We start from the raw sequence: 26,737 nt of genomic DNA on the forward strand, positions 1-26,737 counted from the left end.
GATTAAGTTAGGCAGAACACATATTACACTTTACAAAATTGAAGAGGGAATGTGGGTGGAATGGGACCTGTGTTCATTGTGAAGAGTTGTCATTTTGGATTAGGGGAGAGAAATTCCCTTAGAATTTAGGACAAGGCAATCTATTTTGAATCGGAATCATCCTTCTAAAGGAAAGCTGTGGAGGTCAAATTCTTAATTTAACAATCACATTTTAGAGTCTGTAAGAAATAACTGCCACCTTTGAAATGATTCATTTGCAACAGCTATTAACTCTCCAAAAAAAATTGCAGCTGTTGGTATTTTGATTGCTTAGGAAAAAAAAAATCACACCACATTGTAGCAATCACACCAGTAATAAAAGTTAAGTGAACATTCTTGTAACACCCTATAGAATGGAGAGGACGAAGGAGGGAAGGGGTTTTTATAACCTGTTTTTTAAATGGGTAACTGATAGGTTTGAACTAACTGCATTAATATGGTACATTTTTTACTTGTGATTTTTCCCCTGGTTTGTTTTATTCACAGTCTTTTTCCAAGATGTCCATACTGCGTTGGAAATGGGAAACAAAAATGACTCACTTTCCATTCGTTTCAGGATTCCCCCTGCCATCCTTATATGTCCTATGTTGCTTTCCTTAACTGTATGCATACTTTCATATATCATTTTGGCAACATTACTTAATTCAAACTATTCTAAGGAAGAAGTTGACATTGTGTCTTGTTTTCCGACACAAGGAACATTTTTATTCGACTTCAGTATCAGATAAATTTCACCACAATGTTTGTTTGGAGTGATTTATGCTATACATGCTTACATATTTGCTTTTAGAGTACTCCAAGGAATTATAACATCTATACCTGGCTGGATGTGAGTTGAAGGGGGAGCCAGACAGAGAAAGTTCCCCTTTCTTTGGCTCCCACTTTGGAATGTAGAGATTGCTCACTGGGAATATTACACCTAACTTTTCTACTCTCATAGGATAGTTCTTACTCCCTAGTTAGTGCCCTTAACTACTCTTAAAGAGAGGTTTCTCTGGGTATCATAGGTGAAGGAGGTAAGGGGAGGATGAATGATTTAGGTCATGTGAACTGTTAACCCAGCCTTGTCCTAGCTAGCAAATTGGGCTCAGATGCATTTTAGCCCGGAGCAGAAGGAACATCCTGGATCTACTTTAGTTATGCCATTATTTGGGAAACTTATCAAAAAAACAATAAATGAAAAACATAAGATTCTGTCAGTTTCACTCTTCTTCCAACCCAGGGAAATTTGGGGTACCTTTGGATCCCAGCTCCAACTTGATCCTCTTTGTATTTCTGTATACCAAAACCAAAGAAAAGTCTTCCTTCCTGCAGCTGCTATTCATAATCAAGGATAGACATGATCTTAGTTAAAAGAGGTCAAACATCATCTATGGTGAGAACATTTTTAAAAGTGCTACTTAAACAGCAAATAATCAATTTAAAAAAGGCAAACTAGCAAACATGTATCCTTTCAGATGCAAAGGGAGTGGGGAGAAAAAAACAAACAAGCAACAAACTTTCCTTGGTGCCTGAATTCTCAAACTGTTGAAAATATAGTACCAAAATCATCCTCTCTAGGCTGTCAACACAGCTGTCCTCTCTGTTCCAGGGGATGAAGGTGCCAACTGCCCTGCTGTTACTTTCTCCCCCAAACTTCCCTTTCCATATTGGACTGCCTTTTATGATATTTCAGCTGTCTCTTAGACCAGCTGCCTTATTCTCTTTTACCTTCAGTGTACTCAGTTTAAATATCTCCAACCCTTTTCTATCAACTTTCCATCAAGCATCCCAGGGCAAGAAAAAGGCAATTTCAAATTATATCTTCCAAGAACCCATTCAGTGAGGATCTATATTAGAAGTATAGAACATAGCAGTATTTTAAAATTTTTAAACTTTCATTTTGCATAATCATTCTCATACCACTTTATTAATTTTTGTTCATTTCACATTTGGTTTTATGACAGAAGAGTCAACCATTTGGAAGTTCTAATGACAGGATTCTTAACCTGGGGTCCATGACCTTTAAAAAATGCTTTGATATTGTATATTTCAATATTATTGATTTCTTTGTAATCATATGTATCTTATTTTATTCATTTAAAAACATTATTCTGGGAAGGGCTCTGTAAGCTTTACCAGATTGCCAAAAGAGGCTATAACAGAAAACATATTAAGGACCCTTGTGCTAGTGCAATGTTTTTCTCTTAGTTCACTAAACTTATCTCTTTCCTTGGATTCCACTGTATTTCTTATAAAATATTCTGGGTCCACTCATATTTTGTTCTCAATGCAGAGAATTATGAAAGTAGAAGAGATTTCAGAGATCATTTAATCAAATCCCCATCCGAAACACCAATGCATTGTGCACCATCACTAATAAGTGCTTATCTAGCTACTGCTTGGAAAGCTATGGTAAGAGGAACCTTCACTAAGAGTAAACCCATTCCATTTTGGCTAGTTTTAGCCATTAGGAAGTTCTTCCTTGTATTGAGTGAACATCTGCCTCTCTATACTTCTAACCATTTTTCTCAAATTCTTCTTTCATATGCCATATTGGGTGTTATATAGATCTTTCCTTACCAACTGACATAAGGACACTTTCATCTTGGAGAGAGTCCCTTATTTTTTCTATGGCTCAATTTCCTCATCTAAAAAATGGAAACTATACTGGAATGACATGCTCTATAGAATTGCTATATGTAGAGCTTTGTGAATCATAATATAAGTGTGAACTATTATTATTATTTTGATTCTCCTCTTACCTTTTTAGAATCCCTAAAAGCATTTCCTACGTTGTCTTTTCTTTATTTAAGGCATCCTGCTAAGTGTCCTTCTCAATCCTTCATCTTTTTGCCATCTTTAACTTGCAACTGAAGCCAATTTTCATCTGGCAGTTTCCCCTCCAACATAACTGATCTCTCCCTTTTATCTTTCAGTTTTCATCTAATTATCACATTCCCTGATCATCCTTTCTTCATGTCCCATTGTGAAAATAATTTTATTTGCACTTAAGCCTCTCTTTCTTCTTCATGAATATGTTTCATTTTTCCATTAAAGTAAAGGTCAGACCAGAATAGGGATTCTGATCTTGTGTTTTATACCTGTAGACATATAAAAATTAGAATTTTAGAGTTTAAAAATGTCTGACCTGGTAAATCATCTTATCTGCTTACAAACTAAACATTTATCCTTCTCAGAATATTTAAATGAATAAAATAATATGATTATGAAGGAAATCAATTTTTAAATAATATGTATTTTAATCATATATTTTAAATATATTCACATAATCCAGATTAAGGATCTCTGGTAATGGTATATATTTTGAAGGCTGAATCCAAGGACCATCCATTTTAATGCATTTAAATGCATAGCTTAATTGCAGAAATATAGAAAAGTATGCCTTAATTAGAATCATTTGTGTAGATTTAGCAAATGCTTACCAGAGGAAGCACGATGTAATTGAAGAAGCACTGACTTTGGAGCAGAAGACTTGAGTTCAAATCTTAGGTCTGCTAATTACTTTGTGTGTGTGTGTGTGTGTGTGTGTGTGTGTGTGTGTGTGTGTGTGTGTGTGTGTGACTTTAGGAAAGCCATGAAACTTTCGTGGCTTTCTTTCTTTATCTATTAAACAGGAGCAGGGGTTGGGTATATGAAATGGCTTCAGAAACAGACATCCCTTCTAGGTTCAAATCTGTGATACTATGACCAGGTTTTAAATCATGGTCCTGTATCTGATTATTTAGGAGCTTTGGTTTCTGCATCCATTAACTGAGGGGATTAGAAGAGAAGGGGTCTTTAGTGCCCCCCTCCAATCCCCCTACATCTATATATAATTCTGTAATCATGACATTGGCTTTGTGACTTCCAGATTCTAGTCCTTTCCCTCACAAGTCTATGATGAAGAAGAATGGATCTGACTGGTTAAATAGAATTATTCTTTCTCTTAACCATGCGTGCTCCTTCTTTAGCTTCATGTTCAAAGATGACCAACCAGGGTAATAAAGTTTGCAATATAGCATAGTGGATAGAAAGCGGCCTTGGAGTCAACCAAGATCTGGCTCACGTCTTTTCATTCAACAAGCACTTTTAAGCACCTCCTGTGTGTCAGGCACTATGTTCAAGTAGTGGGGATTTAAAGAAACATGTAAGACTCTTAGTGTCAAGGGAGAGACAGATACTAGGTGTGCAACCATGGACAGGTCATTTAACAGCATTTCTGAAAATTCTCTAACACTAAAAGTTGTCAATCTACATCAGAGAATGTTGTTACTATAGTACAGTAAAATATGCTGTTGTAATAAAAAATTGTATAGTAAAATAGGCACTTGTTAACAATCAACAAAAATCAATTTAAGGCAGTTTTAACTAGAGAGACGAATAATTGAGTTGCTCAAAGTAATAGCTACCATTCACATATTGCTTTCCAGTTTGCAATGTGTTTTGCAAATATTATCACATTTGTTCCTCAGAAAATTCCTGGGAGAGAGATGGTATTATTAGCATCTCCATTTTACTGATAGAGAAACTGAGGCAAATCAGTGCTACCCAGCTAGAGAGTGTCTCATAGGAGAGCTTTCTATACTGATCTAGAACAAATACACAGAAAGAAACAAACAAAGACAATATACTTAGTATGCTTACTCTGCTCTCATGCGAGACTAAACAGATCATTTCCTATATTCCTATTGTCTGTAAGCAAGATCCCTCAACCAGTGGCATAATTTACATAACCCCTCCATGAGGCTAACTATAGCTTTGTACAAACACATTGAAGGAGTTACATGGTACAGCCGGTTATTAGTAGCTTCCTTTGACTTTGTTACTTTTCTCAGTATCATCCACTTTTCCTCTCTACCCCTATTCTTAGGGAGAAAGGAAAACTTTAGATATGATTTTTAATACCACTTTTATTTACTAGAGCCATATGGTACAGCATAACTATAATTCAATACCCATAGTGTGGGTTATTTCCTCCTTCTCTTTCCCTTTCTTCATTTTCCAACTCTTTTCCCCCTGACTTCCTGCTGTTAAAAATATGATTAGAGACCAAATGTCTCCACATTGCCAAATTGTTCATCATTTTTTTCCCAGCCCAAATTTCCCTTCCCTGACTTCTAAAATGCAAGCAGATCATTAGCAAGCAGCTAGTAATACCTTTCCAGCTCCAAATCCTGTGATTAAAAATAAGATGTGTAAAGCAAAATAGTTTCTATTGTTAACAACTATCAACAAGGGTTTCTAGGCAGGTTCAACTAGAGACAAATGACTCAGTTGATCTTAATAATTGACAGCATTCATATAATGCTTTGAAATTTGCAAAGAGTTTCCAAATAGTACCTCATTTGATCCTTCCTACATTCCTGGGATATGAGTGCTATTATTGTCATTCCCATTTTTTTCTGATGAGGAAACTAAGGTACGTGGGTGGGCACACAGTAAGTATCTAGGACCATATTTGAATTTCATAATTTTTCTGACTCTCATCTAGTGCCATGTTTCATAAAGAGCTTTAAAACAAGAGCTCAGAAATAATCATTTGAAGAAGTTAGCCCTGGAAAGAGACTATAAGGAGAGGTAAGAAAGAAATATGGAGAGGTAGGAAAGAAATACACTGTGATCATAGTAAAGAGTATCTGTGCAAAAGCGTGGAGATACAAATAGAATGCTGTATACAAGGAAGTGGGCTAATTTGGCTGAAACATATGTGAAGGGAAATCCTGGAGCTCGGTTTTAACTGACTTTAAATGCCAGAGGAACATGCGATTTATTCTATCAGTAAGGAACAATAGGAGCTTTTTGAGCAAGGAAGCAACATAAGTTTGACCTATGTTTTAGGACAGTCACTTTGGCATGAGTGCAAAGGATGCAATATTGCCCACCACTCTGGAGTTTTAGGAGTTATGTTTAGGTGTTATATTTCAGTTAGATCTTGGTTTTTTTGAGTGAATTTTAGAACAAGGATCTTTTGTATGCCATGGACCCCTTGGGTATTGTGATGAAGCATGTGTATCCCTTCTCAGAAGAATATTTGAAAATGAATAAAATAACTAGGATTACAAAGGAAACCAAATATAAATACATATGTATAAAATACATACATATATATGTTATGTTGATATCAGTGGGAGGGGGGACTAAAGGGAATAAAAAGATTGTAAAAGAGAGAGAGGAGAGAGAGAGAGAGAGACTTAAGTGTTTGTGTGTGGTAGAAATGATCAGTAATGAGTTAGAATCTGTTTAGTTTTCCTCACCCTCACTAAAGGATTCAAGAAGAGGGGAATTCCTGTGATGATATTTGAACAGAATGATGCCCAGAAATGAGGCTTCTATGGGATGAGGAATAGACTTTTTTACAGGGCTCTGCATATGTCTGGAAGCCAAGAAAACCTCCTCTAGATATAGTCCTGCTGGGAAAGACTGAATGGAGTTCAGCTCTGGATTTTGACTTAGACCAAAGCTTACTAGACAGTCTTTCTGAGTGCCCTCTTTATCCCCTCTTATTCTTCTTTCTTAAATACAACTTTAATCTCCCTGCAATTTCTCAGAAGGGGTGGTTTATTAAACCAGGAACAGGGAGGGTTAGGAAGGAGGGACCCTAAGAGACACACTGACCGCTTGGGTCATTTCTGCTCAGCTGAGCCAAATGTCTATGGCTTCTGTGTTCTTCTTCCTTTCCTCTAAACTATCTACCAGACTAAACTAAACTAAAGCCAGGTCACTAGTGTCTTTCTTGGGAAAGTGACCCAACAGTGACCATCTAAAATGGTAAAGCAGTCTGAGGTCTCCTGCAGGAGTTCCTTCAGGGGTCTAGTTCCTCCAGTTAGATAACCCTCCATCCAACTCGAATCTCAAACATGCCCAATGTTCAGATCCCCTGATAAAGATGATTATCTTGTTTAATTTAAACTTTTGACACAATTTGTGTGACCAGTCGCTTGAACCCTCTGAGAGTAAATTTTTTCATCTGTACTATGGGGATGATGATATCTGTTATATCTAATCCATATGATATTATAAGGCTCAAGTGAATACATATATGCTAAGTGCTATGGGAAAAATACATTTAGTGTTTTATATATATATATATATTTGTATACATATTATATATACTATATTTATGTAATATATTAATTAAAAACAGTAAATTAAAATATATTAAAATAATATCACAAAGGTGATATTACTTTAGTCCCTAATGATTAGCAACGCTATATCCCTCTCATGTTTTTTATCAGTCAATGATTCAAGGTCATCATATCCCTACACACATTTATCCAGGATTAATATCTGTGGAAAGTGACCTAAGCCTGCTGTCTTTTGCATTTGCCATATTCCCAACCCTAAACACATTGCCCATAATGATAATTAAACCAATAGCAACAAAACTAGACCTATATTTTCTCTATCCTCAAATCTAAATTCTCTTTTCCTTTAAAGGTAAAGTAGCTAATCTCCCAGCCTAATTTGCTTTGTTCTGCTAATGAGAAATGACTAAATTTCTCCATTAGCTCCTAGGAAATTTTACTGGCACACACACGTAAACAGTGACTTTTTGGAGACAATATTACTTGTCTAGTCAGGATAAAACACAGTAATTTTGAGTATCTCCAGTTAAGACTGTTTTGAAGATGTTTCTGGATAAGAGGAACTCCATAGTGTCATTCTTCAAAAGAGGCTCTTGTAAATAACTGCCTATGACAAAGGCTGGCTCTTAAGTGATTTTTATTTTCAGAATTTCTTTGTCAAGTTAAAATAATTTAAACAATCAACTTCAAATGTGTTCTTTAATTTAACTATGCTATTCATTTTGTAACTCAAAATATGAATTTATTTTGGTGATCATGAAAGGGGCACCTTACCTTTAAATGTACATTCCCTGTGCTCCCCCAATAAAGTTTCCTAAATTGTATATACTACTATTTTTCCAGCATGGTGGTATAATCAGTCACCAATATATAATGTCTTACTGCTCCAGTGAATTCAATTGGATAGGCAATTTCATTTGAGTACAGTTGAATGGCAATGTAACACTCATTAAATTATTGGGATGCTCCTTTTTAAAAATAAGAATCCCATTATAAAGTTCAGGCTGCAGAAACTCATTTAAGTCTGTGAATTAGATTCACAAAAAAGGTAAAAGCTGGATATCTGGAAACTCTCTCAACATTCATACTTTAGTAACTGTTGAGGTCATGGAAATAGAACCTTACCAGTATATTCTAGTTCTTGAAAAAGTTTTCTCAAACACATTCATTCACACAAGTCCTGGAAGAATAATTCTGGCTACAGAAAATAGATGAGGATCTTTCAGCATAAACAAAATGATAGATAGATAGATAGATAGATAGATAGATAGATAGATAGATAGATAGATAGATAGATAGATAGATAGGTAGGTAGATAGGTAGACAGACAGACAGACAGACAGACAGATAGACAGACAGACAGATAGATAGATAGATAGATAGATAGACAGATAGATAGTAGATAGATAGATAGATAGATAGATAGATAGATAGATAGATAGATAGATAGACAGACAGACAGGCAGGCAGGCAGACAGACAGACAGACAGACAGACAGACAGACAGACAGACAGACAGACAGATAGATAGATAGATAGATAGATAGATAGATAGATAGATAGATAGACAGACAGACAGACAGACAGACAGACAAATAATGAGATAGATCATGTATTAAATGATTACTAAATGCCAAGCATTATGCTACATGCTGGCAATACAGGTGCAAGCAAATCAAATCTTTTCTTCACTCAAAGAGGGTGCTAAAAAGGAAGGGAGGAGTGGTCTGCAGCACCAGGAAGATATATCTAGATATCATAAAGATCAAGATAACACAGTGACACCCCTATCAGCCTGGTGAAAAAGGGACAACATTTATCATTACTTTCAATTTCATCAGTTTCACTAGCCATTGAAAAAGGCATTTCTTCTCATTGCTACCTACAAACTCATTTTCTCCAAAGTATAGATCCAATTATGTCACTGAACTGTTAAAAAAGAAAAAAAAACCTTTAATAGCTCCTCACTGCCTACCAAATAAAGTGCTTAGCCTGCCATTTGAGACTTTCAGTTATCTGGTCCTAAGAGATGACTTCTCTATTCTTTTCTCATATTTCTTAGTTCAAAGCCAGGCTTAACTATTGTTCTGTGTGTTCCCATATTTGTATATTTTTTCCCAGCTCTTCCCTTCGCTTGAAATGTACTCTTAAGCCTCTTAAGCCTAACTTTTCCTTCAAAAGCCAATTCAAATATTATTCTTTTGGTGAAACTGTCTCTGTTTTCCCATACCTGGAAATGATTCTTTTGTTATTTGAGTTAATAATATTTGGTCATTCAATTTGGTAATCATTTGTTTCTGAAATCCCTACTTTATTCATCAAAATATGATTCTGTATTTTGAACTATATATTATAATACATTAATGGTGATGGTAGGATGTAGAGTGGATGGAGGGCTGGTTTCAAACTCAGGATGCACTATAGGAATGTAAAATGAAAGCCTTAGCTCCCTTGAAAACTGCATGAAGAGGCTTACTTTGCCTTTCTATGTCCATGTCATTCTATCTCCCTTTCCTTGCCTTTGTAGGGATTTTTCCCCTTTCTTTTGCTCTTAGAAATCAACAGTCAGCTCAATATTCACTTCTTAAATGAGGCCTTTCCTTGATATCTCCAGCTGCTATTGGCTCCCCTCTAAATTGCTTTATGTTTTTCTGCATATTTTATATGCATTTATTATTAACATACCTGTCCATCAATAGAAATAGAGATTGTCTACTCCTTGATAGATTTTTTAAAGCTCCTTGAAGTCAGAGATTCTGCCATTTCAGCCTTTTTATAAGTAAAAACTTGAAACATATTTTGTGATAGATAGTGCCAACTTTATCTCTCAATTCTCCTTCATCAGTCTCATGAATAAGACTGATCATAGAAATCCACAGACAACCCAAAGAAGTCACTTATATCATTAGTTTCCTAGATATCCCTTTTTGTCAGATCTAAAAACAACATGAAATTTTGTCTTTTCTCTGCTTCTATATAATCTCTGGTCAATGTCCAAATGAGTAGGGAACCTGGATTGAGGGGACAGTGAAAGGAGGGAAATGGAGGATAAAGGGACTGAAAGAACAAAGTCCTGTTCAGACTAAATATTCATTTTCATTCAATTAATATTTATTAGATTTCCTGCAATATTCAAGAACAACATGGTTCTTGCCCTCAAGTAGCTGATAATCAAAGACATAAGACCTATATTAAATATGTAACACTACACAGAATCTGTTAAACCCAGTGAGTAGAATTTGAAGAGTCAGAAATCCCTTTAAATGAGAATTTGGGGGTGAGTAGGAAAGATATGTGGTATTTTAGGGTGCTTCAGAGAAAGCTCAATACAGGAGGGGACTCTTGAGCTGTCAGGTAGACAAAAACTGCCCAGTAAGGAAGGTTGAGTAATTGTATTGTAGGTATGTATGTTATAGATAAAATCATAGATTTAGTGTTGAAAAGATTCTAGAACTCAAGTCCAGCCATCTTAATTCATAGATGAGGAAACCAAGATCCAGAGAGGTTAAAATATTTGCTCCGTGTCCCATAGCTAGTAGATATCTAAGGTATCTTCCTGACTTCTAAGTCCAATGTTGTCTCCACCATATCATACCAGCTTTAAATCTCTTCAGGAAAGAGTAAGCAAGGATCATCAAAAATTAGTTGCCCAAGTTGCTTGGAATATAGAGCGTGTGAAGAGGCTATAAAATCAGATGGTGGGGGAGAGACATCCCGAAGTATATCTCTGAGACAACAGACATACCTTGGAGATTTTTGATAATGGAAATATCATACTAAAACCAAGGCATTAGAAGAATTACACTACTTGAAGGACAGATTGGAGAGAAGAAGCTAGAAGAAGGGAGACAAGTTAGAAGATTCTATAGTAATATTGGGGTGAGGTAATGAGGGCTTAAACTCATGAATGAGTAGACATGAGGAAATAGTATCTTAAGCTGTTGTGGAAATAGATTCAGTAGGGCTTGGCAACTGATTAATTTTGGGAAATGAAAAAAAGGGAAAAAATCAGTGATTAGTGTGAAATTATGAGTCTTGGTGCCTCAGAGAACAATTGATAAATTAGACCAAAAAGGAGAATTCAATCAGGTAGGAGGATTAGTAGGAGAAGAATATTGTTACAGAAGTTAAGAGCAAAAAGAGAATATCAAGAAGGTTGAGTTTGAAAAGATACCAGATACTACAAAGGAGATCAAGGAGGAGGAGGATGGAGAAATTACTAGTTGGTATGACTAGTAATAGATCACACAAGACATTAGGGATAGATATTTAGGTAGACTTGTAGATAGCAGATGGCAGGGGTTCAAGAAGTGTGTGGCTGGTGATATAGTATAAATGCTAGAAATGAAGTTGAAAAGAGATTTAGGAGAAGAGTTTTTTACAGGCTAAAAATAGTGGGTGGAAGTATTCTTTAAGAAAGGATAGAGAGGATTTCAGTCAAGAAGGCCCCTTTCATTCATATAATCTCTTTGACATATTCCATCTGTGGGCTGTTGGGCAATTCACTTAATGTTTTGATACTCCAACCAATCCCTGTTGGTGCCCTAGCAATCATAAGACATTCAGAGTGGGAAACCTGGAGTCAGGAAAATTCATTTTTGTGAGTTCAAATCTAGCCTCAGACACTAGCTGTGTGACCCTGAGCAAGTTACTTAACCCTGTATTCCTCAGTTTATTTATCTGTAAAATGAGCTGGAGAAGGAAATGATAAACAGCTCTAATCTCTTTGCTAAGCAAACTCCAAATGGGGTAATGAGGAGTCAAATGTGACTGAAAAACTGAACAAACAATCCTAGTTCGAATTAATAGAGGGAGTTTCCACATCAGAAGTTGCTTGCTCAAATGAAATCAAAGTTCTGTAATAAAATAAAATAGTATGACCTGAACATGATTTTTCACTGGAACAGGAAGAGTCAGAAGATGAAGGAACTACAGAAAAAAACAAGGTTCTAGAAGGTCATGGGACCTGTATAAATTTTAATTTTAGCAAGAGAGAGGAGAGTATAGTGAATAAAGCATTGGACATTAAGGTGGCAACTAGGTGGCTCAGTGGCTTGAGAACTAGGTCTAGATCTAGGAGAAAGGAGATCCTGGTTTCAATGTGGACTCAGACACTTCCTAGCTATGTGACTGGGCAAGTCACTTAACCCCCACTGCCCTATCCTTACAATACTCTTCTGCCTTGGGACCAATACACAGTATTGTTTCTAAGATGGAAAATAAGAGTTTTTCACAAGTAATTAATAAATAAACCAATCATTGGAATTGAAGTTAGTAAGATCTGGGATCTGACTAGTTCCTTTGAGCCTCCTTATTTTTCTCACTTAATGGGAGGGTATTAGAGTCCATGTCTCTAAGGACTAAACCAATGATCCTAAGATATGTAGTATGGTGCATATTACTCTTTTTTTTTTTAAACCCTTACCTTCCATCTTGGAGTCAATGCTGTGTATTGGCTCCAAGGCAGAAGAGTGGTAAGGGCTAGGCAATGGGGGTCAAGTGACTTGCCCAGGGTTACACAGCTAGGAAGTGTCTGAGGCCAGATTTGAACCTAGGACCTCCCGTCTCTAGGCCTGGCTCTCAATCCACTGAGCCACCCAGCTGACCCCGCCCCATATTACTCTTAAGAAGTGTGATGTTCCATATGTACATCCCTTAGATAGTCAACCAAGAAAGAAATATAAGAGAGAAATAGATCGTGATTTCTAGCCTCCCATTGTCATTCTCTCTTATGGAGCTATTTTTACAGGAAGGAGTAGAGATTTGGGGAGGTTGGGGGACTCAGTCTCAGGTAAACATTCCTTGTTCCCTTTCTAATTAAAATAACCAACTCTTTACTTTACTTACCAATATATCACCGATCCAGTCACTTATTTATTTGTTCATTCCTGCACTCATCCATTTATTTGTTCCTTGTTTATTTATTCGTGTACCTATTTAGTAGACCACACTGATTCATTCTCTGCATTGACACAGTCGATCACTTTTATGCAACCATAGATGAACTTTCAGCATCATTCTTATTATAACATAAAACTACATCCTTTGCTTCCATACTTTTTCTTTCTTTCTTTTTAAAAATTGCTACTTTCTATAATCCATATTAAGTATAGATTCTAAGACTGAAGAGCTATAAGGGATAGGCAAACAGGGTTAAATGACCTGCTTAGAGTCACATAGCTAGGAAGCATCTGAGACCAGATTTAAACTGACTCCAGGTACTGAGCCACTTAGCTGCCTACTTCCATGTTCTTTCAGTGCCTGCTGAAGCATTCTCTGATTTTTTCCTTTAAAAAATGAACAAGTATTTATTTTCACCTGTTCACCATCACCAAAATAAAAAGAAAAGAACAAAATTTTGTAACAAATATGATAATTAAGCAAAATAAATTCGCACCTTGACCATGTCCAAACATGTGTGTCTTATTCTTCTCTTTGAGGCTGTCACCTCTCTTTCTTTACCTCTTACTACTTTCTCTAAGAGTTCTTAATTCAGAGTTCAGAGTTCTTACTTTTTACAAAGTTCTTTTTCTTTACAAAATCAACATTGTATTGCTCTTTAGGATCATATGAGTACAGAATTTAGTTTCTATTTAGTAGTGGATAATTTTCCCCCTGGTTCTTCTCACTTTCCTCTCCATCAGTACATTCAGGTCTGCCCAGGCTTCTCTGAGACATCCCTTTCCTCACCGTCCACCAGTATCCCATTCCATCCACACACCATTATTTGTTCTGCCATTCTCCTATACCTGCTAGAGTTAACTTTAAATGACTGTTAAATGCAGGAAGTTCAGGCTTATTCTGTTTGGCCTTAGGGGCCCAAACCAGAAATAAAGAATGGAAGCTGCAAAGAGGAATACTTAACTTCTATGTTTGGGATCGCTTTCTAGCAATTTAGGACTGTGGAAGAGAAGATTGGTCTGCCTCAAGACATGATGACTTCCCTCTCGTTGGAGCTCATCTAACAGGGCTTGGACAACCATTTTGGGGGAGTTTATCCTGAGAATTTCTTTCATGACTATATGAGATTAGCTGACCACTGAGGTAGCTCCAATTCCATGATACTCATATCTATTCATCTGTGTTTGGGAGGCAATTTTGAAATCCTTAATGGAGTACAAACTCCTTGAAGGAAGATACTATTTTTGTCCATTTGTTTGCTTTTTTGTTTGTTTTTGTTTGTAGTCCAAATGCTTGGCATATTGCCAGCATTTCCAAATACCTGTTGAACCCACCCACCTAGCTAAACCCACCTTAAATGCTTTCATTCTCTGACACTGTTCTTGCCTGCTACAGAGGTGCTGTATTTGGCCAGAAAGGGGGCTGGGAGGGAGGGGTGCTCCTGCTAGAAGAAAGAAAGAATCTCCATTGACGTTGGACTTTGACCAAACATACGATTTTAATTCCGCTGCTTTCTCCATGGAGCTAAAGAATCCTCCAAAGACCATAAGAATATCACAATGGGGGCTGAGTTCCCCACGGACTCTGAAAGACGTCATTTGCTGCCTCAGTAGAGCTGCCAGTCAGACCATTTGATGTAAAGCATCTGTCCTCCTTAAGGAAATGAGGGATGATCTGTTTCTCCTTTGGAGTCTGTGAAGAAGTAGGTGCTGTCATTTGTTGTGCAGAGCTACGAGCCCTATGTTAGAGCTGCTGACTGCCTTTGTTAATGGGCTGAAAAGTTTCATCAGCTGTCTTCAATAAAAGACAAAGTGTGTAAGGGAAAACATCAGCTATTAGGGCTGCTTTGCTGTTTCTCCAGCCTGTGAGCTACAGCTGGCAGAGAGTGTTGACGCCAGTGTTTAATCAGGCGTGCAGTCACCTGAAATCCTTACATTCGGGCTATCAAGCTGGGCTAGTTGGCCTTTTGTTTGGACTATCCGCAACTGCTTATTAGCTCAGGACAACTTTGTTTTCTCATATAATCATTCCTTGTTTCTTAATATTGAAAAATCACTAACTGAAATGAATTTGTAATTGAAAGACTTTTTTTTTATTTGCATTGGATGGGGATGGTACAGAATCATAGGATCCTTGATTTAGAACTAGGAGGGACCTTGGAGGTCATATTATCGAATATATCTTCTCTCTGTCTCTCTGTCTCTCTCTCTCTGTGTCTCTCTCTGTCTCTCTGTCTCTCTCTCTGTCTGTCTCTCTCTGTCTCTCTGTCTCTGTCTCTGTCTCTGTCTCTCTTCCTTAGGAAATAAGTTGCCTAAAGTCACATAGGCAGTTATTGTCACAGGTGACATTTGAACTCAGAACCTCTGTTTCTAAATTCATTGATTTTTTTAATTTTTGTTGGACTCACTGCTTCATTAGTAAAGATATTTAATTTATCTTTCTTTGCTTAGTTTCTTAACCTAAAACTTTTATCTAATTGTTTTAAAAAATAGATTAAAGAGACTTCTTAAAGTCATAAAAATCTTTTCCTTACTGCTAAACACATCTATAACTAAAGACGTCAGTTGTCCCACAGACATTTGGACTCCTATAGTACCGTATTGCTATGCTAGATAATTTTGAGTGATATAAAAAAGAACACAGGATGCTTTGAACCTTGAGATTTTATAATCAACCTATAGCTAGGACACAGGAACAGGAAATAAGATGAAATAAATGCTAGAGTTTTCACAGTATTTTTCAGAACTAACAATAAGCAGAGAAGTGGAACAGTTATAGAGTATTGGGTCTGGTCTCAGGAAGACCCGAGTTCAAATATGGTCTCTGATACTTACTAGCTACATAACCCAGGGCAACTCACTTAACCTCTGTCTTCCTAAGTTTTCTCAGTTGTAAAATGGAGATAATAATAACATCTACCTTCCAAGATTGTTGTGAGTATCAAATGAGATAATATTTGTAAAGTGCTTAATATACTGGCTGGCATATAGTAGGTCTTTAATAAATCCTTGTTCCCTCTCCCCATGGAAGCATAATGATAAAATAATGAGATCATTATTATTGTCCTATTTCCCCCCTATGAACATACTTTGAAATCAGTGTGTCCAGTAAAAGTGCCCTTGAAGACCATATATAATGTATATTAAACTTCTTGTTATTGCACAAAATTTTAGGGAATCCTTCTTGTGGAATTATCTCTTTATTGTTATATTTTGTATTTCAATATTCCTCCTGGTGGCAAGTCTCCATTATTTTAACAAAGGTTTGATTTTAGGAAATGTATATGAATCTCTTTGGAGCCAACTTGAGTAATACCATTTTAGTTTTAAAAAAGTAACTATAAAAGAAGGAAAACAATTTCTTCCTGTGAATATCATTATATTCCCTTGATGGGAGATTCAAAAGACCCACTGGGATCATGTTTTGAGTGGTAAAGTATTATTGAAATAAGTGAGGAGATGGCCAAAGGTTGAAGGACAGCATTCTTTAGGATATACAAGTTGTGCACAAAAAACACAAAGCACTTCATTACTTTGTAGTTACTTGTCATCTAACAATGTTAGCCAGATACTTAATGAGCAGCTATTCTGGTTCATTAAAAAAATGAGATAGGACAAAAATATTGTCTTAACCTTTTTTTAAAAGTTTTCCAACATATATGAAAAACCAGCATGGAAGAATGAAGAGAAACTGAACTTGGAATCAAATGATCTGAGTTCAAATCTCAACATCATAACCTGTGTAACCTTAGATAAGTTACTCAATAAGGCCTCAATTTCCTCCTCTGTAAAAATTGGGAAGTTGGACGTCCTAACTTTAGATTATCCTAAAATTGAGCCTACTTTCCTACTTGATAAACGGAGCATATTTGATGTTTTTTTGAAAATGTACTATCCTGCAATTCCTTTGCTTTTTACTGAATGTAATTGTATTTTTAACAGAATATATCTATAAAATTATAGATTAAAATGAATGTTTTCCAATGCCATGATCATAGCAAAATAGGATGGAAAGCTAGAAGGCATTATGATAATCATATATTTTGAGCTAAAGAGACCCTTCCAGTTCACTGAATCCAACCCCTTCATTTTACAGATGAGAAAGTTGAGGCTTAATGACGGTAAGTAACTTGGATAGGCTGTAGAGCTGGGATTTGAACCCGTGTCTTCTGACTTCAAATCCAGTGCTCCTTCCACTCTGCCATGCTGCTTTATTAATATCAGGACCAGATAGTAATTTTTGGTAAGGATACTGACAGGCTGAAACACCTTCTAAAGAAGGTGACCAGAATTGTAAAGGGATTCTATTCACTCTAATTCGTGCTAAGAAATAATAGAAGTAAAGAACTAGGGATTTTTTTTTTTAAAGAAAAGTTATATTGAGAGAAAGGAAAATATGATCATCTGTCTTCAAATATTATAAAGGCTTTAATTTTTTTTTAATTTTCTAATTGAAATGCATTTCCTTTCTCTCTTTCCCATCCCTAACTTCCAAAATGAAAAAAAAAAGGGTAAAACAAAATATGCGTAGTCAAAAAAACCAAATTTGCACATTTTCCACATGCAAAAAAAAAGTATGTCTCATTTGGCACTTTGAATCTCTTCCCTCTCTGTCTGGAGATGGGTAGCATACTTCATCATGGATCCTCAGAAATTATGACAAGTCATTGCACAGGTCATCAATCTTAGGTCTGACAAAGTTTTTGGACTTTGCAATGTCATTGCTATTATATTCATTGTTCTTATGGCTCAACTTCTTTTACTTTGCATCAATTCATACACATTTATCTAGTTTCTCTGAAACTCTCCCCTCCTCACTTCTTATTGAACAGTAATAATTAATTACATAAAAAATATTGTGTTTGCTCAGTAAAGGTTGTTTGTCTTGTTAAAAATGGAATTAAGAGTCTTACTCCTGTGCATGGCTACAGAGGAGAGAGCTTTGCATAATTAAAGATTTTCAAGTTGAGATGAGATGACCATTTTTCATGGATATCTGGGGGGAGATCCATGCCCTGGTTGAGAGAGTTAGACGAGATTACCGCCGAAGTTCCTTCAAAAGCTAAACTTCTAGAATTCTGTATTATTTCATCATATGTATATACTGAATTCACAGGAAGTCAAAGAAGGGAAAAAGTTATCAATGATTTTGATATAAATTATTTTGCTTTTAGATCACCTTTACATGTATTTTCGCCCACCTCAGACAAGTTAACAACTTAAAAGTACTGTATCTGTAACCAGAGAACATGGTCACACAATTTAGTCTATTTTCACCTATAATTTCCAAACCAGTGCTCATAAATATATTCGTGCTATGCCAAATATATCTCAGATTTGCTTTGCTGTGGTTTCACTCTACAGAAATAAATTGATTGATGTATATGATTTCCATAAGGCTAATCATTTTTCATTCACTTATTAACAACGTCATTAAATCTTAGCCTTCCTTCAGGCATTTCTAGTTGTGTCTGGCTCTTTGTGACCCCATTTTGGGTTTTCCTGACAGAGATATTGGAGTGGTTTGGAATTTTCCTTTGCTGATGAGAAAACTGGCAAACTGATTAAATGACTTGACCAGGGTCAAATACTATAAATCTGAGGTCAGATATGAACTCAGGAAGATAAGTCTTCTTGACTCTAGCCCAGGCTATCCACTATGGCATATAAGTTATTCCCTAAATCAGATCTTCAACTGTACTTTAACAGAATGTGGAATACAGTTAAATGATATCCAAAGAGTGGTTAGATCTAAGATAATCAATGAAAACTAGCATTATAATGATGGATCCTTACCCTTATTTTTTTTAGCCGTTACTTTAGGTCTCAGAATTGATAGTATCAGTCCCAAGAGAGAAGAGTTGACAAGGACTAGGCAATTGGGCTTATGTGACTTGCCCAACATTATACAGCAAGGAAATGTCTGAGGCTAGATTCGAACCCAGGACCTCCCATCTCCAGGCCTGGCTTTCTATCCACTGAACTACCTAACTGCCATTTTCTCTTAATTTTAAAATAAACATTCAGCTCATAGGAGTAAAGGATTTAGAACTAGAAGGGACATCTAGAAAGATTCCTTAATTTAACGAATAGGAAAAGTAAGTCTCAAAAATGTTATGACTTGCCAAAGGTCATACATTAAGTATCAAAGATAGATTCTAACTAAACTCAGTTTTTTGGAACCCCCAAGTCCAGCCCTCAATTCACTACAATATCTTACCTCATCATTTTCTTATTATATTTTTCTTAAGCTTAAAAAAGTGATATTCTAATAAAATGTTATTTATTTTCTTAAAGGCTGTACCAATGGAATTGCAAGGTCTATTGGGTTCTACCATGTTGGACAGACTTTGAATATGACTGGACTATTCCTCCTACCTCAGGCCCACCCTAGCTATATATGATGAGTTTTATTACCAATAGAGTGGCCATTTAAGTAATGAATTTGTATGGTTGGCAGTTCATGAAAGTCCTCCTTTGATGCCTCATTGTGGAAGAGGCCAAGTTCAGAGAATGTAAATTCAGCAAGGACCTACTGTGTTGGAAAGGTTCCTAGTATGAAATGGTAATAGATTAGATTTCTTTTTTTTTTTAAACCCTTACCTTCCATCTTGGAGTTAATACTGTGTATTGGCTCCAAGGCAGAAGAGTAGTAAGGGCTAGACAATGGGGGTTAAGTGGCTTGTCCAGGGTCACACAGATGGGAAGTGTCTGAGGTCAGATTTGAACCTAGGACCTCCTGTCTCTGGGTCTAGTTCTCAATCCACTGAGCTACCCAGCTGCCCCCAGTAGATTATATTTCTATCACCTGTTGACCAGCCTTGATAAATAGGTTCAGAATGGTGTGTTCCTTAGTTAGCCTCTGGATGATGAATCTCAAAGCCACAGCCACTCTGAAAAACCGTCACTAAGTAGTAAATAAATTGGGCTCCACATCGCACTAGGGAAATCTTAGATCTTGAAGTATTTAGAGTATTCAGTTAGAATGAATTTGTTTCTCTGCATTCCCGAGTGAAGTCTGGGGTTGAGAGGACACTGGTCCATATCTTTAAAAGGGAGAAATTCATAGACAGATAATTTAGTCTTTTCTATATGGATCCTTGTCTATAATTGAAAAAACGATTATAGCATTAACTTGGCAACCATTACTTATCTTGTATTTGCTGCATGAAGGCAACGTGACTGTGTTAGAGCAGAAAGGTCAGGCATGCTCACATCTAATAATACATCTGCCTCTGTCCTATTAGATGATCTCTCAACGCTGCCTTGGTTTCCTCATTTGTTAAAATAGAAATAATAGTGTTAATCTACAGCTGAAAAGTTGTCTCTTTTTTTGAGAATAAATTAAAGCAAAAATCCTAGACGTGCTTGAATGCTAAGGGCATTTTTTGAGGCATTAGAGCACAATTCACAGTTTGTCACCTAGACACCTGATTGTGCTCTCAAAAGGGGGCAGTTATTATTTTGACTGAGATTTGAAATGTACAATTATGAGACTGTCAGAATGCTTGCTCTTTAGTACAGTATGTACTAGGAAACGAGGAGAGTACAAAGAGGGGAAGAACAGCTTTCAGACAACAGAGTATTTTTGTTTTCTTCTCTTAAGCAACGTTGTATTTCATTCTGGTTGATTGGTTGGTTGTTTTGGTCAGATATAAGCACTTAGGGGAACACACTTTCTCAGGAGTATAGTCATTCACCACTGAAGCCAGCCTTTTTTTAACCATTGAAAATGAATGTTGAACTGTAATAATTTTGGTACCAAACCTTTCGTAAACCTCAGGTTTATAAGGTCAGCCAGCTTCCCAGTTAAAGTAATTTACTCCCAGATCTCAGGGCATCTCAGTGGGCTGCAGGGTGGAGACCTGCTCTTTGTACATCTGTAAATAAGAATTTTATTAGGTAAGGGGAGTCAGAGCTAGGCAGCTATTTTCTTCTAAACCTTACTTCAGCTAAGAATAGGTGTTAAGTATTGGTTCCTAGGCAGAAGAGTGGTAAAGGGGTTTGGTGACTTGCTGTAATGTAAGAAAGAGAGATCCAGGGGGTAGCAATGAGAAGCCAGGCTGAAGGAGAGAGCAGCTGAAGAGCAGCAGAGGAGAGGCAGAGAGAAAGAAGCCTGGGAGGTGAAGGAGGAAGGTGGTTTTCCTGGAAGCTGAGAAAGTGCCCATCCATTTGGGAACTGTTATTCCTTCTGGTACCCACAAACACCTCCACTAAGACTCTTCAAGAAGAGCTACTGGAATTATCAAGGGAGTTTTGGATTTGGATTCATTCTGGTCAGAGCCATCCTGATCTTTCCTTGAGATTTCTCTCTCTCTCTCCCTGACCTGGTCCTGGACTCCTGCATTAAAAAGCTAGTTAGCTGAGGAGCAGCTGGCCGGAAGAGGGTTCATGACACTCAGCCTTGAACCCCAAGAACTTGGGGGGCAGTCTGCCAGAGGGGACAAGCATTAGGGCTTCCTGCTTCCTCAATTTCCTTGCCTGACACCCCTACCTCTCCTTCCCTGTGTGAATCCAAATAAATTGTTTACTACTTTGGAATTAGGTCTGGCTGGTTTCTGATACTAGGAAAGAGGGGGCAGAAGGTTTGGGTAGAATCACATCTCTTCCCAAAAAGGGAAGGTTAGCTCAGGATCCCAGTGATCCAAACTGCCTAACCCAAGGAATAATATCTCTCCTTGATAGTGGGGTGACCCCAGGTTTGAAGGGAAGTGACAGTGGGTGTCTTTAAGGAGACCAGAGGCAGAAGAATCCATCCTGCCTCTCAACAATAACTGAGACCAAAGGGGAGGCAGTGGGTCATTTTACCAAAGCTAATCTCTCCAGGTCTTGTCTTCCATCTCCCAGAACTATCCTCTGAGGAGACATATTCCCTCCATCAGGGGGACAAGATTTGGCTACCTCTCTCCCAGAAAAGAGAGGGTGAAGAAGAAGAATTTCTTCACCCTCTCTCCCCATTTCCCTCTCTTTCCTTTCATTCCCCCTGTTCCCCTCTCAATCCTATTACATTGCCCAGAAACACATAGCTAGGAAGCATCTGCAACTACATTTGAACCCAAGACCTCTAGTCTCTGGATCTGGCTTTCAATCCACTGAGACACTTAGCTGTTCCACTTGGTAGCTATATTGACCTGGCCATATGGCAGAATGTGTTGGTGTCTTCCATGTTGCAACATGGCAGAATGTGTTGGTGTCTTCCATGTTGTGACAAGGATACTCCCCTTCCTATGATGAACTAATGAGGGAGGTCTTGATGTCTCTGAATCCACTTCCTCAGTGACTATTTGTCAATCAGAAATGTCTTAATGTTCAGGAGAGACTAGATGATGAGGTCTCAGGAGGTGTATAAAACTTGTCTTTTTCCCCTCACTCTCTCTTCTACACTACTTGTTCTCCTTGGCATCTGTTCAGATTATGGAAGGAGTCAACTGGCTAGTTTATGAACTTAAAAATGAAGAAATACTGCCTCTCAAGAATTCAGTCATTAAATAACTGTTCTTATCCTGAATTTTAAAATCTCAGTCCTGATTTCTATGATTAGTCTTTATTGTAATTGATGAAGTGCTGGAACCAATGTCAGAAGGACCTAAGTTCAAATCTAGCCTCAGATCCTGGCTATATGACTTAGTCTTTGTTTGCCTCAGTCTCCTCACCTATAAAATGGGGGAAATGATAGCACTGTTCTCGCAGAGTTGTGAGGATCAAATGAGATAACTGTAAAGTATTTAGTGTAGTACCTGGAATACTGTAACTGTAACACAGATGCTCATGCTCTCATTACCTTAGACTCTTCTCTAAAGTTATAGTTTGCAGGTAAGATGCTGACCTAAGAGAAGGCATATCCATATCCCAGAGTTCTTTGTACTAACAAAATCCTAGATCAAACCCCTATCTCATTTCTGGCATTTCTATCTCCAGCATAAGTTCTCAATAAACAGTATGGTTGACCTTGACAAAGATAGACCCTTAATCTGAGAAATATGAGAGTTCCAGTTGAATTCCCTAATTCTTCCTCCTCCCCCCTAAGGAAAGCGTGATTCTAACCTCATTGAATTATCTTTCCATTTAGTGGTCTGGGAAGAATGGATACAGGTAGGAAACCAAGGCTAGAAAGAGACGGATGTGTCAGTTTTTCCCCTCTTATTTTAGAAATTCTTGGCAATACATTTAAATAATATTCGATCCTTTTCATCTGAAATTGTATCACTTTTAACATTTCTCTCCAAGAGGAGTATAATCTGACTAGATCACCACATATAAAGTTTTCACATATTGTCTGTGTCCCTATTTGAGAAAAAAACTAAAATAAGAAAAGTCCTTTCTCCAAGGTACCTGTCCCATTTAAGGCATGGAGCACACAGCAGCTTGTTGAAAACATATCTTCTAGTTATCTTGATCTATTTGTATAAATTGTATAAATTGTTTCTATGAAATGCCTCCAAGACATAAGGGAATAATTTGAATAAGTGACTGAAGTTTTTGTCTTCAGAGAAGAGAAACTTGAAATGCCCCCTTAATTGTTTCCCTTTCTCTCTCCTGTTCCAGTATCCGGCTGCCCTGATGAATCTCGGAGCCATTCTCCACCTCAATGGCAGACTTCTCAAAGCTGAGGCCAACTACCTGCAGGCCCTTCAGCTGAAACCTGATGATGTCATCACCCAGTCCAACCTCCGCAAACTGTGGAACATCATGGAAAAACAAGGATTAAAAACTTCTAAGACATGACCCAGGAGGCTGGGAACTTCTTATCTTCTTGATGCCAAGCCGACTTAAAACGGAACAGGACTTCCAGGAGGTGGTGTGGCAAGAGCTCCCAATGGATTTCATGATTAAGAGCAGTGGTCATCGCAACTTCAGGAAAGATCTAGTCTGTTTTTGGCACAGCAGTTATGCCAAAAAGGGAAGCGGCGGGAACCTCATGAAGAATTGAACTGGTATCCATTTTTAAAATATATATATATTAAATCAGAGCGCTTAAAGCTGAATATTTTGGTTTCAAAAAGGAATCCAAGTTAGAATTTCGCTGGTTTTCTATTCAAATTTTGAAAGTGAGCTTGTTTCTTCAGCACTATGAGAGGACATGGCAGCAACTGTCCATCCAGAGGAAGGCAAAACACATGGTTAAAATGGTAACCTGACGTATTTGTAGAAACTATAATTGATGACAATTGAGATGAAAACGAAACCTATTTGCAGTCTGTCCTATTGCTGCTGTATCTCTCCTTAGGGCAGGCTGCTTATCAATTTCAGAGGCTTACAGAACTATTTTTTGATATGTTAGGAGCTGTCAGACTCTTGCAGTTCCCTCTTGACAAGTGTACATCATATTTTTTATTATGTTGATGTCACTAGCTTCATTACTCTGAGCAGTGCTTGCTTTGCCTGTCCTAGAAACAATAAGCAATATGTAGCTAATTATACATCCCCCTATATTTCTAACAGGGTGAAAGATATTACATGTCATGCATTTAAAAAAATTCCGTGGTTAACAAAATTATTACCAACTTTCCCTCCCCCCCAAAAAATTTAGATTGGGCAGCATAATGAAATTTTTATGCTTTCTAAAAATTATTATTCTTATTTTTTAAATCAGTTTGATTCCCTTAGATGGAATACAATAAAAAGTAAAACAAAACAAAACAAAACAAAATTATCTCTTTCAAAATTAAGCCTGAAGCAAAAACTCAATCCTAGCAAAATTTATAAATATTGAAATCACAAACTAACCAGCAGTTGTTGGGGAGGTTTAAAAAAATAAAGAATATGTTTAGTACCACCCAGAAAACGTTGCCTTTTAAAAAGTGATTAGACCAAAAGGCTTTTGAGTAACAGTAATAAGTATGGCTCCTAGTTGTGTAGCATTTGGGACAATGCAGTCAAATTTCCATCAAAAGCATAGCTCCTTAGTTCTTGACCATGCTACCAACAGCAATGCTGTTATATCTCTACAGTTTGAATTTATCCTCCAAGTTATTATTGCACTTTTCCTAAATGACTTCATAAAAGTAATTTATTTGGAGCTGCAGTGTTGTGGAGCTATAGCCCATATTTTTCTAGGTCATTTGCCAAATGCTCTCCTTCGTTCATAAGCAACATCTTTCATGAGCAAATTCGCCATTACCTTTTATTACCTGTTGGTGGCTACTAGAGCTTTGGCTTTAATATGAGGAGGGGGAGATCACTGACAGATGCTCCCACAAGTCACATTTCAACCTTGATACTAAAACTCAAGTTGGTAAAACCCCATCCTATTGCAAAGTACTTCTTGAAGAAAGTACCTGTACAATGCTATATGTATTTATTTATTTATTATTTGACCAGAGTAAAAACAAAGCAAAATAATAAAACCTTTTATTAAGCCAATCCTCTGCGAAGTAGATTAGTTTTTTTTCCTTTGCTTTATCTTTCACACTTCATTTTTGTATGATTACTGCTAAAAGGGAAATGGGACATCCATATAACTTATTGTACGTTGTCTCCAAACACCATATTTTTTTTCTTTTCCTTTTTGTTTTTGACTAGTTAGGAGAGCACAATGAGATTAAATCATTTTATTGTACTCTTCTTGTGGCATTAATTTTTTTTAAGCTTGATAAGACCAAATTGTATGAACATTTTCTGGATAGGGTTACTATGTGAGCCCTTTCAAAGAGGGCATGTAAATTATCCTGAGAAATATTGAGATAAAATGGTCAAAAAATGAATGACTATCAGATCCCAGTGTTTTCCTAATGAGGCATGGAAACCCAAGGTGAAACTAATATGGTGGGTAGAAATATTTTTCTTCTGCCACAGCTTCATGGCAATTTTTTAAAGGGAATTTAATATAATGATATGAATGAATTCAGTGTTTAACTGTGGTATTTATTTAAAATGGTTTTTGAACTTTCATAGCTTCCTGGTCATAACCCCTCACTGTCTTTCTTTGTTCTTCCTTTCAATGTGTTGGTTCTCAAGTATGTCCATTGATCACCCATGAGAGTCACTCCAAGTTGACATAGCATCTGAATAGCATTGTGGACTGGATCTGTGTCAAAAGATGCAAGGATATTTAAGAATGTCCCTGATGCTTTCCAGTTACAGGGCTGGGCTCAATAACTAACCAACTTTGGGGGGGAAAGACATTAAAACATGATCAACAAATATGTGTCTCTGCTCAGGGATTTATGGTGGATTATTGCAGACAGTGCTAAAAATAAATAAATAAAGAGCACAAGACAAGTTTACTAAATTAAAATTTTATTTTTTGAGAAACTGTTATTTGTATAAATTATCAAGATTTGTAGCCTTTCCTTTTGTAGAAATAATTGTTTTATGTGCCAGAGAAGAGAAATTCAATTTTGTTTTCAACAATAAAGCATTGATAACAAACACCGTGTTGCAAACTTTTTTGTCTATTGTTGTCATAATATATACTTTTATTTGAACATGCCTCATTGAGAAAAGTATATTGCCCTATCAAAAGCTCTTAATTGAGATTCTTGGCTCCCACTTTCTTCTGATCCATTTCCATACAACAGCCAGAATTGCCTTCCTTAAGCACAAGTTCTATCAAGTCATCCTGCACTCACAATCTTTGTTATTCCCTGTTGTCCCCGGAATAAAATGCAAAATCTTCTGTTTGGTATTTAAAGTACTTTACAATCTGACTCCAGTTTGTCTTTCCAAACTTATGACAACACTGTTCCACTTCATATTGTCTATATTCCAACCTAACTGATCTATTCAT

The 26,737-nt window shown here is 36.8% G+C and overlaps 1 protein-coding gene across 3 annotated transcripts in view; it reads left to right on the plus strand.

Annotated features, from left to right (window-relative positions):
• Positions 1–26,379, plus strand: part of TMTC2 (transmembrane O-mannosyltransferase targeting cadherins 2) — a 557,542-nt gene extending 531,163 nt beyond the window's left edge. For all 3 annotated transcript variants that reach the window (XM_007503110.3, XM_001364263.4, XM_056798579.1), the window contains one exon: positions 23,554–26,379. In XM_007503110.3, coding sequence (XP_007503172.2) covers positions 23,554–23,733 — 180 coding nt within the window. In that variant the 3' untranslated portion in view covers positions 23,734–26,379. The remainder of the gene's footprint in view (positions 1–23,553) is intronic.
• The last annotated feature ends 358 nt before the right edge of the window (positions 26,380–26,737 follow it).

Source organism: Monodelphis domestica, chromosome 5 (genome assembly GCF_027887165.1).
Source record: "Monodelphis domestica isolate mMonDom1 chromosome 5, mMonDom1.pri, whole genome shotgun sequence".
NCBI classification, from domain to species: domain Eukaryota; kingdom Metazoa; phylum Chordata; class Mammalia; order Didelphimorphia; family Didelphidae; genus Monodelphis; species Monodelphis domestica.